Raw genomic sequence first — 12500 nt, 5'->3', positions numbered from 1 at the left:
TTAGACTTTTCTTGCCATCCTTCCCTCTCTCTCTCTCTCCCTCTCTCTTTAGACTGGCTCTTTCTTGCCATCCTTCCCTCTCTCTCTCTCTCTCTCTCTCTCTCTCTCTTTAGACTGGCTCTTTCTTGCCATCCTTCCCTCTCTCTCTCTCCCTCTCTCTTTAGACTGGCTCTTTCTTGCCATCCTTCCCTCTCTCTCTCTCTCTCTCTCTCCCTCTCTCTTTAGACTGGCTCTTTCTTGCCATCCTTCCTCTCTCTCTCTCTCTCTCTCTTGGCTCTTTCTTGCCATCCTTCCCTCTCTCTCTCTCCCTCTCTCTTTAGACTGGCTCTTTCTTGCCATCCTTCCCTCTCTCTCTCTGGCTCTTTCTTGCCATCCTTCCCTCTCTCTTCCCTCTCTCTTTAGACTGGCTCTTTCTTGCCATCCTTCCCTCTCTCTCTCTCTCTCTCTCTCTCTTTTAGACTGGCTCTTTCTTGCCATCCTTCCCTCTCTCTCTCTCTCTCTCTCTCTCTCCCTCTCTCTTTAGACTGGCTCTTTCTTGCCATCCTTCCCTCTCTCTCTCTCTCTCTCTCTCGACTGGCTCTTTCTTGCCATCCTTCCCTCTCTCTCTCCCTCTCTCTTTAGACTGGCTCTTTCTTGCCATCCTTCCCTCTCTCTCTCTTCCATCTCTCTCTCTCTCTCTCTCTCTCTCTCTGGCTCTTTCTTGCCATCCTTCCCTCTCTCTCTCTCTCTCTCTCTCTTTAGACTGGCTCTTTCTTGCCATCCTTCCCTCTCTCTCTCTCCTCGCTCTTTAGACTGGCTCTTTCTTGCCATCCTTCCCTCTGTCTCTCTCCCTCTCTCTTAGACTGGCTCTTTCTTGCCATCCTTCCCTCTCTCTCTCTCTCCCTCTCTCTTTAGACTTGCTCTTTCTTGCCATCCTTCCCTCTCTCTCTCTCTCTCCCTCTCTTTTAGACTGGCTCTTTCTTGCCATCCCCTTCCTCTCTCCTCTCTTTAGACTGGCTCTTTCTTGCCATCCTTCCTTCTCTCTCTCTCCCTCTCTCTTTAGACTGGCTCTTTCTTGCCATCCTTCCCTCTCTCTCTCTCTCTCCTCTCTTTTAGACTGGCTCTTTCTTGCCATCCTTCCCTCTCTCTCTCTCTCTCTCTCTCCCTCTCTTAGACTGGCTCTTTCTTGCCATCCTTCCCTCTCTCTCTCTCTCTCGACTGGCTCTTTCTTGCCATCCTTCCCTCTCTCTCTCCCTCTCTCTTTAGACTGGCTCTTTCTTGCCATCCTTCCCTCTCTCTCTCTCTCTCTCCCTCTCTCTCGACTGGCTCTTTCTTGCCATCCTTCCCTCTCTCTCTCCCTCTCTAGACTGGCTCTTTCTTGCCATCCTTCCCTCTCTCTCTCTCCTCTCTCTTTAGACTGGCTCTTTCTTGCCATCCTTCTCTCTCTCTCTCTCTCTCTCTCTCTCTCTCTCTCTCTCTCTCTCTCTCTCTCGACTGGCTCTTTCTTGCCATCCTTCCCTCTCTCTCTCGACTGGCTCTTTCTTGCCATCCTTCCCTCTCTCTCTCGACTGGCTCTTTCTTGCCATCCTTCCCTCTCTTTCTCGACTGGCTCTTTCTTGCCATCCTTCCCTCTCTCTCTCTCTCTCTTTAGACTGGCTCTTTCTTCTCCTCTCTCTCTCTCCTCTCTCTCTCTCTCTCTCTCTCTCTCTCTCTCTCTCTCTCTCTCTCTCTCTCTCTGGCTCTTTCTTGCCATCCTTCCCTCTCTCTCTCTCTTTCTTGCCATCCTTCCCTCTCTCTCTCGACTGGCTCTTTCTTGCCATCCTTCCCTCTCTCTCTCGACTGGCTCTTTCTTGCCATCCTTCCCTCTCTCTCTCGACTGGCTCTTTCTTGCCATCCTTCCCTCTCTCTCGACTGGCTCTTTCTTGCCATCCTTCCCTCTCTCTCTCGACTGGCTCTTTCTTGCCATCCTTCCCTCTCTCTCTCGACTGGCTCTTTCTTGCCATCCTTCCCTCTCTCTCTCGACTGGCTCTTTCTTGCCATCCTTCCCTCTCTCTCTCGACTGGCTCTTTCTTGCCATCCTTCCCTCTCTCTCTCGACTGGCTCTTTCTTGCCATCCTTCCCTCTCTCTCTCGATCCTTCCATCTCTCTCTCTCGACTGGCTCTTTCTTGCCATCCTTCCCTCTCTGACTGGCTCTTTCTTGCCATCCTTCCCTCTCTCTCTCGACTGGCTCTTTCTTGCCATCCTTCCCTCTCTCTCTCGACTGGCTCTTTCTTGCCATCCTTCCCTCTCTCTCTCGACTGGCTCTTTCTTGCCATCCTTCCCTCTCTCTCTCGACTGGCTCTTTCTTGCCATCCTTCCCTCTCTCTCTCGACTGGCTCTTTCTTGCCATCCTTCCCTCTCTCTCTCGACTGGCTCTTTCTTGCCATCCTTCCCTCTCTCTCTCGACTGGCTCTTTCTTGCCATCCTTCCTCTCTCTCTCGACTGGCTCTTTCTTGCCATCCTTCCCTCTCTCTCTCGACTGGCTCTTTCTTGCCATCCTTCCCTCTCTCTCTCGACTGGCTCTTTCTTGCCATCCTTCCCTCTCTCTCTCGACTGGCTCTTTCTTGCCATCCTTCCCTCTCTCTCTCGACTGGCTCTTTCTTGCCATCCTTCCCTCTCTCTACCACTATCCCTCTTTTTCTTTCCTTCATCTCTCTCTCTCTCTCTCTCTCTCTCTCTCTCTCTCTCTCTCTCTCTCTCTCTCTCTCTCTCTCTCTCTCTCTCTCTCTCTCTCTCTCTCTCTCTCTCTCTCTCTCTCTCTCTCTCTCTCTCTCTCTCTCTCTCGACTGGCTCTTTCTTGCCATCCTTCCCTCTCTCTCTCCCTCTCTCGACTGGCTCTTTCTTGCCATCCTTCCCTCTCTCTCTCGACTGGCTCTTTCTTGCCATCCTTCCCTCTCTCTCTCTCTCTCCCTCTCTCTTTAGACTGGCTCTTTCTTGCCATCCTTCCCTCTCTCTCTCTCCCTCGCTCTTTAGACTGGCTCTTTCTTGCCATCCTTCCCTCTGTCTCTCTCCCTCTCTCTCTTTAGACTGGCTCTTTCTTGCCATCCTTCCCTCTCGCTCTCTCTCTCCCTCTCTCTTTAGACTTGCTCTTTCTTGCCATCCTTCCCTCTCTCTCTCTCTCTCCCTCTCTCTTTAGACTGGCTCTGTCTTGCCATCATTCCCCTCTCTCTCTCTCCCTCTCTCTTTAGACTGGCTCTTTCTTGCCATCCTTCCTTCTCTCTCTCTCCCTCTCTCTTTAGACTGGCTCTTTCTTGCCATCCTTCCCTCTCTCTCTCTCCCTCTCTCTTTAGACTGGCTCTTTCTTGCCATCCTTCCCTCTCTCTCTCTCTCCCTCTCTCTTTAGACTGGCTCTTTCTTGCCATCCTTCCCTCACTCTCTCTCTCTCCCTCTCTCTTTAGACTGGCTCTTTCTTGCCATCCTTCCCTCTCTCTCTCTCTCTCTCTCTCTCTCTCTCTTTAGACTGGCTCTTTCTTGCCATCCTTCCCTCTCTCTCTCTCTCTCGACTGGCTCTTTCTTGCCATCCTTCCCTCTCTCTCTCTCTCTCGACTGGCTCTTTCTTGCCATCCTTCCCTCTCTCTCTCCCTCTCTCTCGACTGGCTCTTTCTTGCCATCCTTCCCTCTCTCTCTCCCTCTCTCTCGACTGGCTCTTTCTTGCCATCCTTCCCTCTCTCTCTCTCTCTCTCTCTCCCTCTCTCTCGACTGGCTCTTTCTTGCCATCCTTCCCTCTCTCTCTCCCTCTCTCTTTAGACTGGCTCTTTCTTGCCATCCTTCCCTCTCTCTCTCTCCCTCTCTCTTTAGACTGGCTCTTTCTTGCCATCCTTCTCTCTCTCTCTCTCTCTCTCTCTCTCTCTCCCTCTCTCTCTCTCTCTCGACTGGCTCTTTCTTGCCATCCTTCCCTCTCTCTCTCGACTGGCTCTTTCTTGCCATCCTTCCCTCTCTCTCTCTCTCTCTCTCTCCCTCTCTCTCGACTGGCTCTTTCTTGCCATCCTTCCCTCTCTCTCTCCCTCTCTTTAGACTGGCTCTTTCTTGCCATCCTTCCCTCTCTCTCTCTCCCTCTCTCTTTAGACTGGCTCTTTCTTGCCATCCTTCTCTCTCTCTCTCTCTCTCTCTCTCTCTCTCCCTCTCTCTCTCTCTCGACTGGCTCTTTCTTGCCATCCTTCCCTCTCTCTCTCGACTGGCTCTTTCTTGCCATCCTTCCCTCTCTCTCTCGACTGGCTCTTTCTTGCCATCCTTCCCTCTCTTTCTCGACTGGCTCTTTCTTGCCATCCTTCCCTCTCTCTCTCCCTCTCTCTTTAGACTGGCTCTCTCTCTCTCTCTCTCTCTCTTCTCTCTCTCTCTCTCTCTCTCTCTCTCTCTCTCTCTCTCTCTCTCTCTCTCTCGACTGGCTCTTTCTCCATCTTTCTCTCTCTCTCTGGCTCTTTCTTGCCATCCTTCCCTCTCTCTCTCGACTGGCTCTTTCTTGCCATCCTTCCCTCTCTCTCTCGACTGGCTCTTTCTTGCCATCCTTCCCTCTCTCTCTCGACTGGCTCTTTCTTGCCATCCTTCCCTCTCTCTCGACTGGCTCTTTCTTGCCATCCTTCCCTCTCTCTCGACTGGCTCTTTCTTGCCATCCTTCCCTCTCTCTCTCGACTGGCTCTTTCTTGCCATCCTTCCCTCTCTCTCTCGACTGGCTCTTTCTTGCCATCCTTCCCTCTCTCTCTCGACTGGCTCTTTCTTGCCATCCTTCCCTCTCTCTCTCGACTGGCTCTTTCTTGCCATCCTTCCCTCTCTCTCTCGACTGGCTCTTTCTTGCCATCCTTCCCTCTCTCTCTCGACTGGCTCTTTCTTGCCATCCTTCCCTCTCCCTCTCGACTGGCTCTTTCTTGCCATCCTTCCCTCTCTCTACCACTATCCCTCTTTTTCTTTCCTTCATCATCTCTCTCTCTCTCTCTCTCTCTCTCTCTCTCTCTCTCTCTCTCTCTCTCTCTCTCTCTCTCTCTCTCTCTCTCTCTCTCTCTCTCTCTCTCTTCTCTCTCTCTCTCTCTCCCTCTCTCCCTCTCTCCCTCTCTCCCTCTCTCGACTGGCTCTTTCTTGCCATCCTTCCCTCTCTCTCTCGACTGGCTCTTTCTTGCCATCCTTCCCTCTCTCTACCACTATCCCTCTTTTTCTTTCCTTCATCATCCCTCTCTCTACCTCTGTCTCTCTCTCCCCCTTTCTCTCTATCCCTCCACCTCTCTCTCTCCTTTATTTCTTTCTCTCCCTCGAATTTCTCACTGCCAGAGCACTCGGGGGGAGCCGGCCAAGTGATACACAGGGATGGATGGAAAGAGAGAGGGGGGGGGGGACTAGAGAGAGAGAGAGCGACAGGAGTGAGTGGGGATAAAGGGACCAGTGATTAAAGGCAAAACTGGGACAGATCTGTCTCCCTGGACCCCTCACACACACACACACACACACACACACACACACACACACACACACACACACACACACACACACACACACACACACACACACACACACACACACACACACACACACACACACACACACACACACACACACACACACACACACACACTTCCCTTTGTCCCATAGGGATATATTTCCCCTCTCTCCCTATGTATAGTAGTGGCGTGATTTGTGCGGGTAAAGCAGGTGAACAGCATGTCACGGCTGCTAGACCAGCCTAGGCCAATCACAGTGATGCGAAAAAGAGAAGCTGCATGCATGTCAGCTATAGTCTCGAAAACGCAAATGTATTGAAACACAAAACAACCCCCAAAAATGACAAATTCTACAGAAACACAGTGCAGCTCATTCAAATGATGATAGAGAATGGCGGCGGTTCACGGCGCCAAAGAAGAAGCAGAACTCAACAACAGCCAAATCAAAAAACAACAACATCAACTTGTGACATCTACAGTACATGCAGCATCTCCACCAATCAAGAGTGAGCTAGCCCGTGGTCCTTGCCCTTGCCCCCTTTTGAGCCAATCCCAGTTCAGTGTTCAGGCGAAGGCAGAGGCAGAGGCTTCTGGGACAGGTGAGTTTGTGAGAGAATGGGGGAGGGGGGGGGCTGTCACATCAGACCCCCTCTCCTTCTCTGTCTGTGGTTGATTGGAACCAGGCCTTTGTCTTGTCACAGAGGAGGGAGGGGGTAAAGGTAGGATGGAGGTTAGGTGTGACAGGGCTAGTATATCGACCCAATTCCAAATCAAAATCTGTTGGTTTGGAACTGGACACTGGGTTTATGGATAAGAGGGCTGTCTTCTGAATGAACCTTATGTCCAGGGAGAGCAGGGGAACTTTCACAAGTGAGCCAATAGGCTCTGAAAGAGTGCTTCTATTCACTATTCCCATTGGTTAGATAGTTGTGTGGACACTCTGCCCAATCAATCCACTATTGTCTTTTTCTGATCGCTCATTCCAAGGAGAGAACAGAGGACCTGAACGTTCCAAACCTGGCTTCCCATATAATGAGATAAGATAAGAGATCCGTCTATGATAATGTCATTATCTATGTATAAATGTGATGAAAACCAGAGAGGTGTAATAAGACTGTCAGTACGAGATGATTAGAGCGGTGATAAGTGAGATTGATCTATAAAGTCTATTTCTTCATCTCTACAATCTCTACCTACGTATGTTAGATTATCAGAGAGAGAGAGAGAGAGAGAGAGAGAGAGAGAGAGAGAGAGAGAGAGAGAGAGAGAGAGAGAGAGAGAGAGAGAGAGAGAGAGAGAGAGAGAGAGAGAGAGAGAGAGAGAGAGAGAGAGAGAGAGAGAGACCAAGAGAGTTGACGGCGACATCCGGCTAAGAATAGCCTAGAAGGTTTTCAGGCTCGAAATATCCACATACCTCTTTTCCTTCTTTCCTCTCTCCCGTCATCTACTTGTATTATTGGAGACTTTCACCCTTTACAGACAGACTTTATGAATTGTCGCCTTTAAAATAGAAAAACAAAACAATTGGGCAATGTGTATAAGAAGCCGATTCAAACAGTCCCATCTTTACCACATTCGTCTTTACCACTTATGTTTTTGTTATAGGCAGCATATACCGTAGTCTGTCTGTAAAGGGTGTTATACACATGTTGTGCGCAGCCGGCAATTTTCATCCTGTTGTTGTGTTCTGTTCACATATATTTAAAGATACTATTTATACAGAAACTGTGTATAAAACTTTTTTAGGTTGACAATAATTCTATTACACAATTTCTGATACATCACATGCATTACTTTTATTTCCTTGCATAATTAAAACCAGGATTATGCCTCTACTGACTTTCATTCCAATTAGAAGGGTTCGGATTTCTCCCAGACCAATTACGACCTGCCACCCCATTCTGGAACGTTGAGCGTTTAGGAGATAGCCCCTCTTGTAATTGAATAGGATCTTTATGCGTCAAAAAGGTCTCAGACAGAATCGACTGTCTTGTTTTTTTCCCCCTCACATTCACAACCGTAAGCTATTTTGTTTTAGCTCGCCATTCCTTGTATAACAATGACCTTGTTATGACGAATAAGACGTTGGCTACAGTCAAACTCCAGGCTGCTGACGTCGTTTTTGTGTGTAATGTAACGTGTACATTGGCGGGGCTTTTAAAACACATTGCCGCTAATTATGATTAAAAGTACAGGCTTTGTTGCCGGCAATAGATAAGTCGGCAAACATTCATCGTCATTCTAAAGTTGCCGGATTTTCATCCTGGTTTGCAATGGGCAGGTTATTACAGGTTGAAATAGCTGTGAGGCTCAGGGAAAGTTGTGTGGTCCCACAACAAATCAAGGGCACTGCAATAACCACTGAACATATCAACTAGAGCACCCCCACAAGGGTTCAATTATTCATTGTTGGCGCAGCCCACTGTTTTAGGGCAATTCCAAGTGTCCGTATGTCATTCTGAACTTTCTGAAAGGGTTATTAAAAACTGATTGATTATGTCGGCGCGGAAATGCAATTCCAATTTTACAGTCTGGGGAAAGAGAGTGGCACTACACAGCAGTCAGAGCAGATCGTTGTTTTTAGCCATCCATGAGAGTAAATGTCATTCCTGTTTATCTGTTCTGTTGTATAGACATCACATTTTGAGGTTGAACATTGACATTTACGTAGCTTCAATGAGGCCCACCGAAGTATGAGTTCCATAAAACACACAAAACATATTTTGGTATAGATACCACCTTATTATAATATGTAATAAATAATGTTCATATTCTACAAGAAGGTGTAACATGGAACAACAACAAAAATGTAAAGAAACGTTTTTATTTACAGTGTGTGAACGTAACATGATGAACAGGAAGGGCATTTACTCTCACGGGTGGACAATAAGATCTCTGAAAGCCACACCCCTAAAAAGCCATGGCTCCCGAAAATAACCTAAGCATAACCGTTGCAAAAGGCAGGTGAACCTTTATTCTCATGAATCTTGCCCTGGAGGCAGAACTGAGCGATATCCGCTAGATGGGCCAGCTGCAAAGTTGACATTGGTTATGATTTAAGATTAGGTTTAAGGCGTCCGCATGCTTCCCATCCGAAACCGTTCGTACGTATATATTACAACGTTATTTTGTGACATTTTGTTCGATTTGTCCTTCGTAAGGTTCTTTTCAGCTGTTTTCGGCACCGAAGTTCGGAATCCAAAAGTCTACACCACTTCGTCGGTGATGTTCACTGTTTAGATAGTTGTGTGGACTCTCTGAGATTCTTCAATGAAGTGTTTGTCGTCATTCAAATATAAACAAATTATTTCAATGCACATTCTTCACTTGAGAAATACCGCACAAAACACGTCAATTGTGCGGCTAAGATCTCCTTGTCAAAAACGTACAAATTCAGTCTATTCTAAGGAAGTGTATACTGGCAATGTCGTCTCAATATGGGTGTATGTGAGCACACTTGTTCCAATTCGGCTAGGTGTCAGCGCCAGCCTAACCAAAGCATGTGGAAGCCTTCAGGCATTAGGGTTAGGAATGTGGTTAAGGTTAAGGTTTAGGCTTAAAATCTGATTTCATTGACTTTGTGACTGTGCCAGATAGTGACCACTCTGCAGAGCTGCCTCCAGAACAAGATTCATGACAAAACAAATGCTAACCTACTTCAAAAAGACCCAACTGCTAGGTCAACCCAGCAGGAAGATAAAAATAAATACCCAACTGATGGTTAAATTAACCCATGTTTGTGTAATCCTAACAACCCAACATGTTAGGTTATTCACGGAACCCAACTGGCTGGGTCAAAATAACCCAGTATGTGTGCTATCCAATGTTTACTCAGCCCTGGGTTACCAAAAAAAAAAAAGGGATGTTTTTAACACATTTTTTAAGATGTTAACAAGGTCTATTTATGTGCTGTCAATGGTTCATAGATGCTTTCCTCTCAGAATCATTATCCTCTGTAGCCTGAATGAATGTAACTGCCCTCACCCAAAAGGGTTATTACTTAACCCAAGCTCTCCAGACGAAAGGTTCATTCAGATCCCATGAGTAGTGGGGAGGGGCACCACAGCAATAGAACACCACACAGATGGAAGGGGATTGGAGGAAGGTGAGAGGGGACCGATGAGGTTAAAGCATGCTCCACATCGACTCTGCCCACCCCAGAAAAGGAGGAGTGGCCAGCTGAGTGACTGGCCAAACAGGCAAGAGAAGAGACAGAATGACAGAGACAGACAGATATCTCTACCTGAGCACCTCCGAGAGAGAGGAGTCGCTGTCATCCGACCTGAAGACAGAACAGGAGCACGGTTAGGAGCAGGACAGGAAAGGAAAGGAGGTTAGGAGCAACGTTAACAGAGTTAGGAGCAGGGAGAGGAGAGGAGAGGAGAGGAGAGGAGAGGAGAGGAGAGGAGAGGAGAGGAGAGGAGAGGGAGAGGAGAGGAGAGGTGTTTAGCTCTATGGCTAGAGGAGGAAGGGTTATACAGGTAAGGTTAAGATGCAGGTTAGGTTTAGGCTTGGGGATAGGGGTGGGTAAGGGTATACAGCGATTTGCCACCTAGACTATGGCTAGCCTGAGTGACAGCCTGTTTTAGAATGTGACAAGACAAAGTATTAGAGATGGCATGGCACTCACACTAGCCCACGGCGGGGCTAGTGGATTAGGGTGGGGGAGATAAAAAAGTTGCTACAATAGGAGGGTTTAGCAGTTTGGGTCTGGATTAAAGAAGGAAGGGATACAACAGAAGTGCAATAAGAGAGGGTGGGGTTACTGGGATAACCAGGAAGTAAAGGAGGAGGAAGGGGCAGGCCAGAGAGAGGGGATTGCGTTATCAGCAGGGAGAAGGCAGTTGATTGGAGGACAGGGTTGTCATTCAGACTGGACGTCACAGGAGAACCCACCACTCTTGGCTGTCTCTGTGGGAAAGATCTGCTCTGGTGTACCGCCTATTCCCGGAGTTGTAAACTAGGGAAAACACTGCAAGCGCTGCAATTAAAGGCAGTTTTACACTATCATCCTGTCCCAAATGGCACCCTATTCCATTTGTAGGCCGTCATTGTAAATAGGAATTTGTTCTTAACTGACTTGCCTAGTTAAATAAAGGTTAAATAAAAAATGTAAAAAGGGCCCTGGTCAAAAGTAGTACACTATAAAGGGAATAGGATGCCATTTGGATGCACATTATAAATATTTTATTGCTCATTTCGCAGGATTGTTACTATGAGAGAGCAGGCTTTGTAATGCCAGTTGGGCATTAAATAGTGTCTGTAGAGAGCAAAGTTGTTGGAAGGCAACATAACAAAACCTTCATAAATTCAGCCATAGTATTTGATTTGTAATACTGTAAAAGGTTTATTGGGGTATTGTTATTAGTGGCCAGCATATTAATGCATGGCTTTTGTAAGTGCAAATGTGCAACTGTACTCCATATGAAAATCCGGCTGTCAGCAACATCGGCATCCTTCCATCTCTGAGAAACGATTTTAAGAAGGTTTGTGTGTCATGGGTTTGAAATCAGACTACACCTATTCAGATTCAGAACCTGTTATCATACAGATGCCATTGTTTTGTGAGGACAGGAGCAGATCAGGAATGTTGAGGAATATTCCTAATGAGGAAGATGTCAGTAGTGCAATAAGATACAGTTGAAGTCGGGAAGTTTACATTCACTTAGGCTGTAGTCAATAAAACTCGATTTTCAACCACTCCACAAATTTCATCTTAACAAACTATAGTTTTGGCAAGTCGGTTAGGACATCTACTTTGTGCATGACACAAGTCATTTTTCCAACAATTGTTTACAGACAGATTATTTCACTTATAATTCACTGTATCACAATTCCAGTGGGACAGAAGTTTACATACACTAAGTTGACTGTGCCTTTAAACATCTTGGAAGATTCCAGAAAATGATGTCATGGCTTTAGAAGCTTCTATTAGGATAATTGACATCATTTGAGTCAATTGGAGGTGTACCTGTGGATGTATTTCAAGGTCTAACTTCAAACTCAGTGCCTCTTTGCTTTACTTCATGGGAAAATCAAAAGAAATCAGCCAAGATCTCAGAAAAAGGTCTTGGTTCATCCTTGGGAGCAATTTCCAAACGCCTGAAGGTACCACGTTCATCAGTACAAACAATAGCATGCAAGTATAAACACCATGGAACCACGCAGCCGTCATACCGCTCAGGAAGGAGACGCGTTCTGTCTCCTAGAGATGAACGTACTTTGGTGTGAAAAGTGCAAATCAATCCCAGAACAACAGAAAATGGGTCTTCCAAATGGACAATTACCCCAAACATACTTACCATCACAAAGCCCTGACCTCAATCCTATAGAGCATTTGTGGGCAGAACTGAAAAAGCGTATGCCTACAAACCGGACTCAGTTACACCAGCTCTGTCAGGAAGAATGGGCCAAAATTCACCCAACTTACTGTGGGAAGCTTGTGGAAGGCTACCCGAAACGTTTGACCCAAGTTAAGCTATTTAAAGGCAATGCTACCAAATACTAATTGAGTGTATGTAAACTTCTGACCCACTGGGAATGTGATGAAAGAAATAAAAGCTTAAATAAATAATTATTCCTACAATTATTCTGACATTTCACATTCTTAAAATAAAGTGGTGATCCTAACTGACCTAAGACAAGACAATTTTTACTTGGATTAAATGTCAGGAATTGTGAAAAACTGAGTTGAAATGTATTTGGCTAAGGTGTAATGTAAACTTCCCGACTTCAACCTTATGTGAAGAGGAAGACTTGGATAAATGAATAAACATAAGAAAACCCAAAGCAAAGTGAACCCACTCAGTGTGTAAAGAAACGTAATAACTTGGATCGATTCTTGTCAAAACATTCCAGATGGATGTAAAACTGTTCCGAAAACACGTTGATGTGAAAACCATGCTAAACATCATACACCAATTGAAAAAAAATGCCCTGTAACTAAAACTCATGATAAACCCAACTTTCCAGCCCACACCTCATCCTCTATTGTCAAACACTATGGGCCAAATTAGATCAACCTCCCAGTCTCGGCAAATATCAAACCAACAATA

At 46.5% G+C, this 12500-nt stretch overlaps 1 protein-coding gene across 5 annotated transcripts in view; it reads right to left on the bottom strand.

The window, feature by feature from the left end:
* The window catches only part of LOC124031632 (kinesin-like protein KIF21B), a 112064-nt gene that overhangs the window by 13028 nt on the left and 86536 nt on the right, over positions 1-12500 (bottom strand). For 2 of the 5 annotated variants that reach the window (XM_046343121.1, XM_046343119.1), the window contains exon 27: positions 9689-9727. The exons of the other annotated variants lie outside the window; for them this stretch is intronic. In XM_046343121.1, the coding sequence (XP_046199077.1) occupies positions 9689-9727 (39 nt within the window). The remainder of the gene's footprint in view (positions 1-9688; positions 9728-12500) is intronic. 5 annotated transcript variants of the gene reach the window in all.

Source organism: Oncorhynchus gorbuscha, linkage group LG03 (genome assembly GCF_021184085.1).
Source record: "Oncorhynchus gorbuscha isolate QuinsamMale2020 ecotype Even-year linkage group LG03, OgorEven_v1.0, whole genome shotgun sequence".
NCBI lineage: Eukaryota > Metazoa > Chordata > Actinopteri > Salmoniformes > Salmonidae > Oncorhynchus > Oncorhynchus gorbuscha.
Note: the sequence above shows the minus strand (reverse complement) of the source record. Positions and strands in the feature narration are given on the sequence as shown.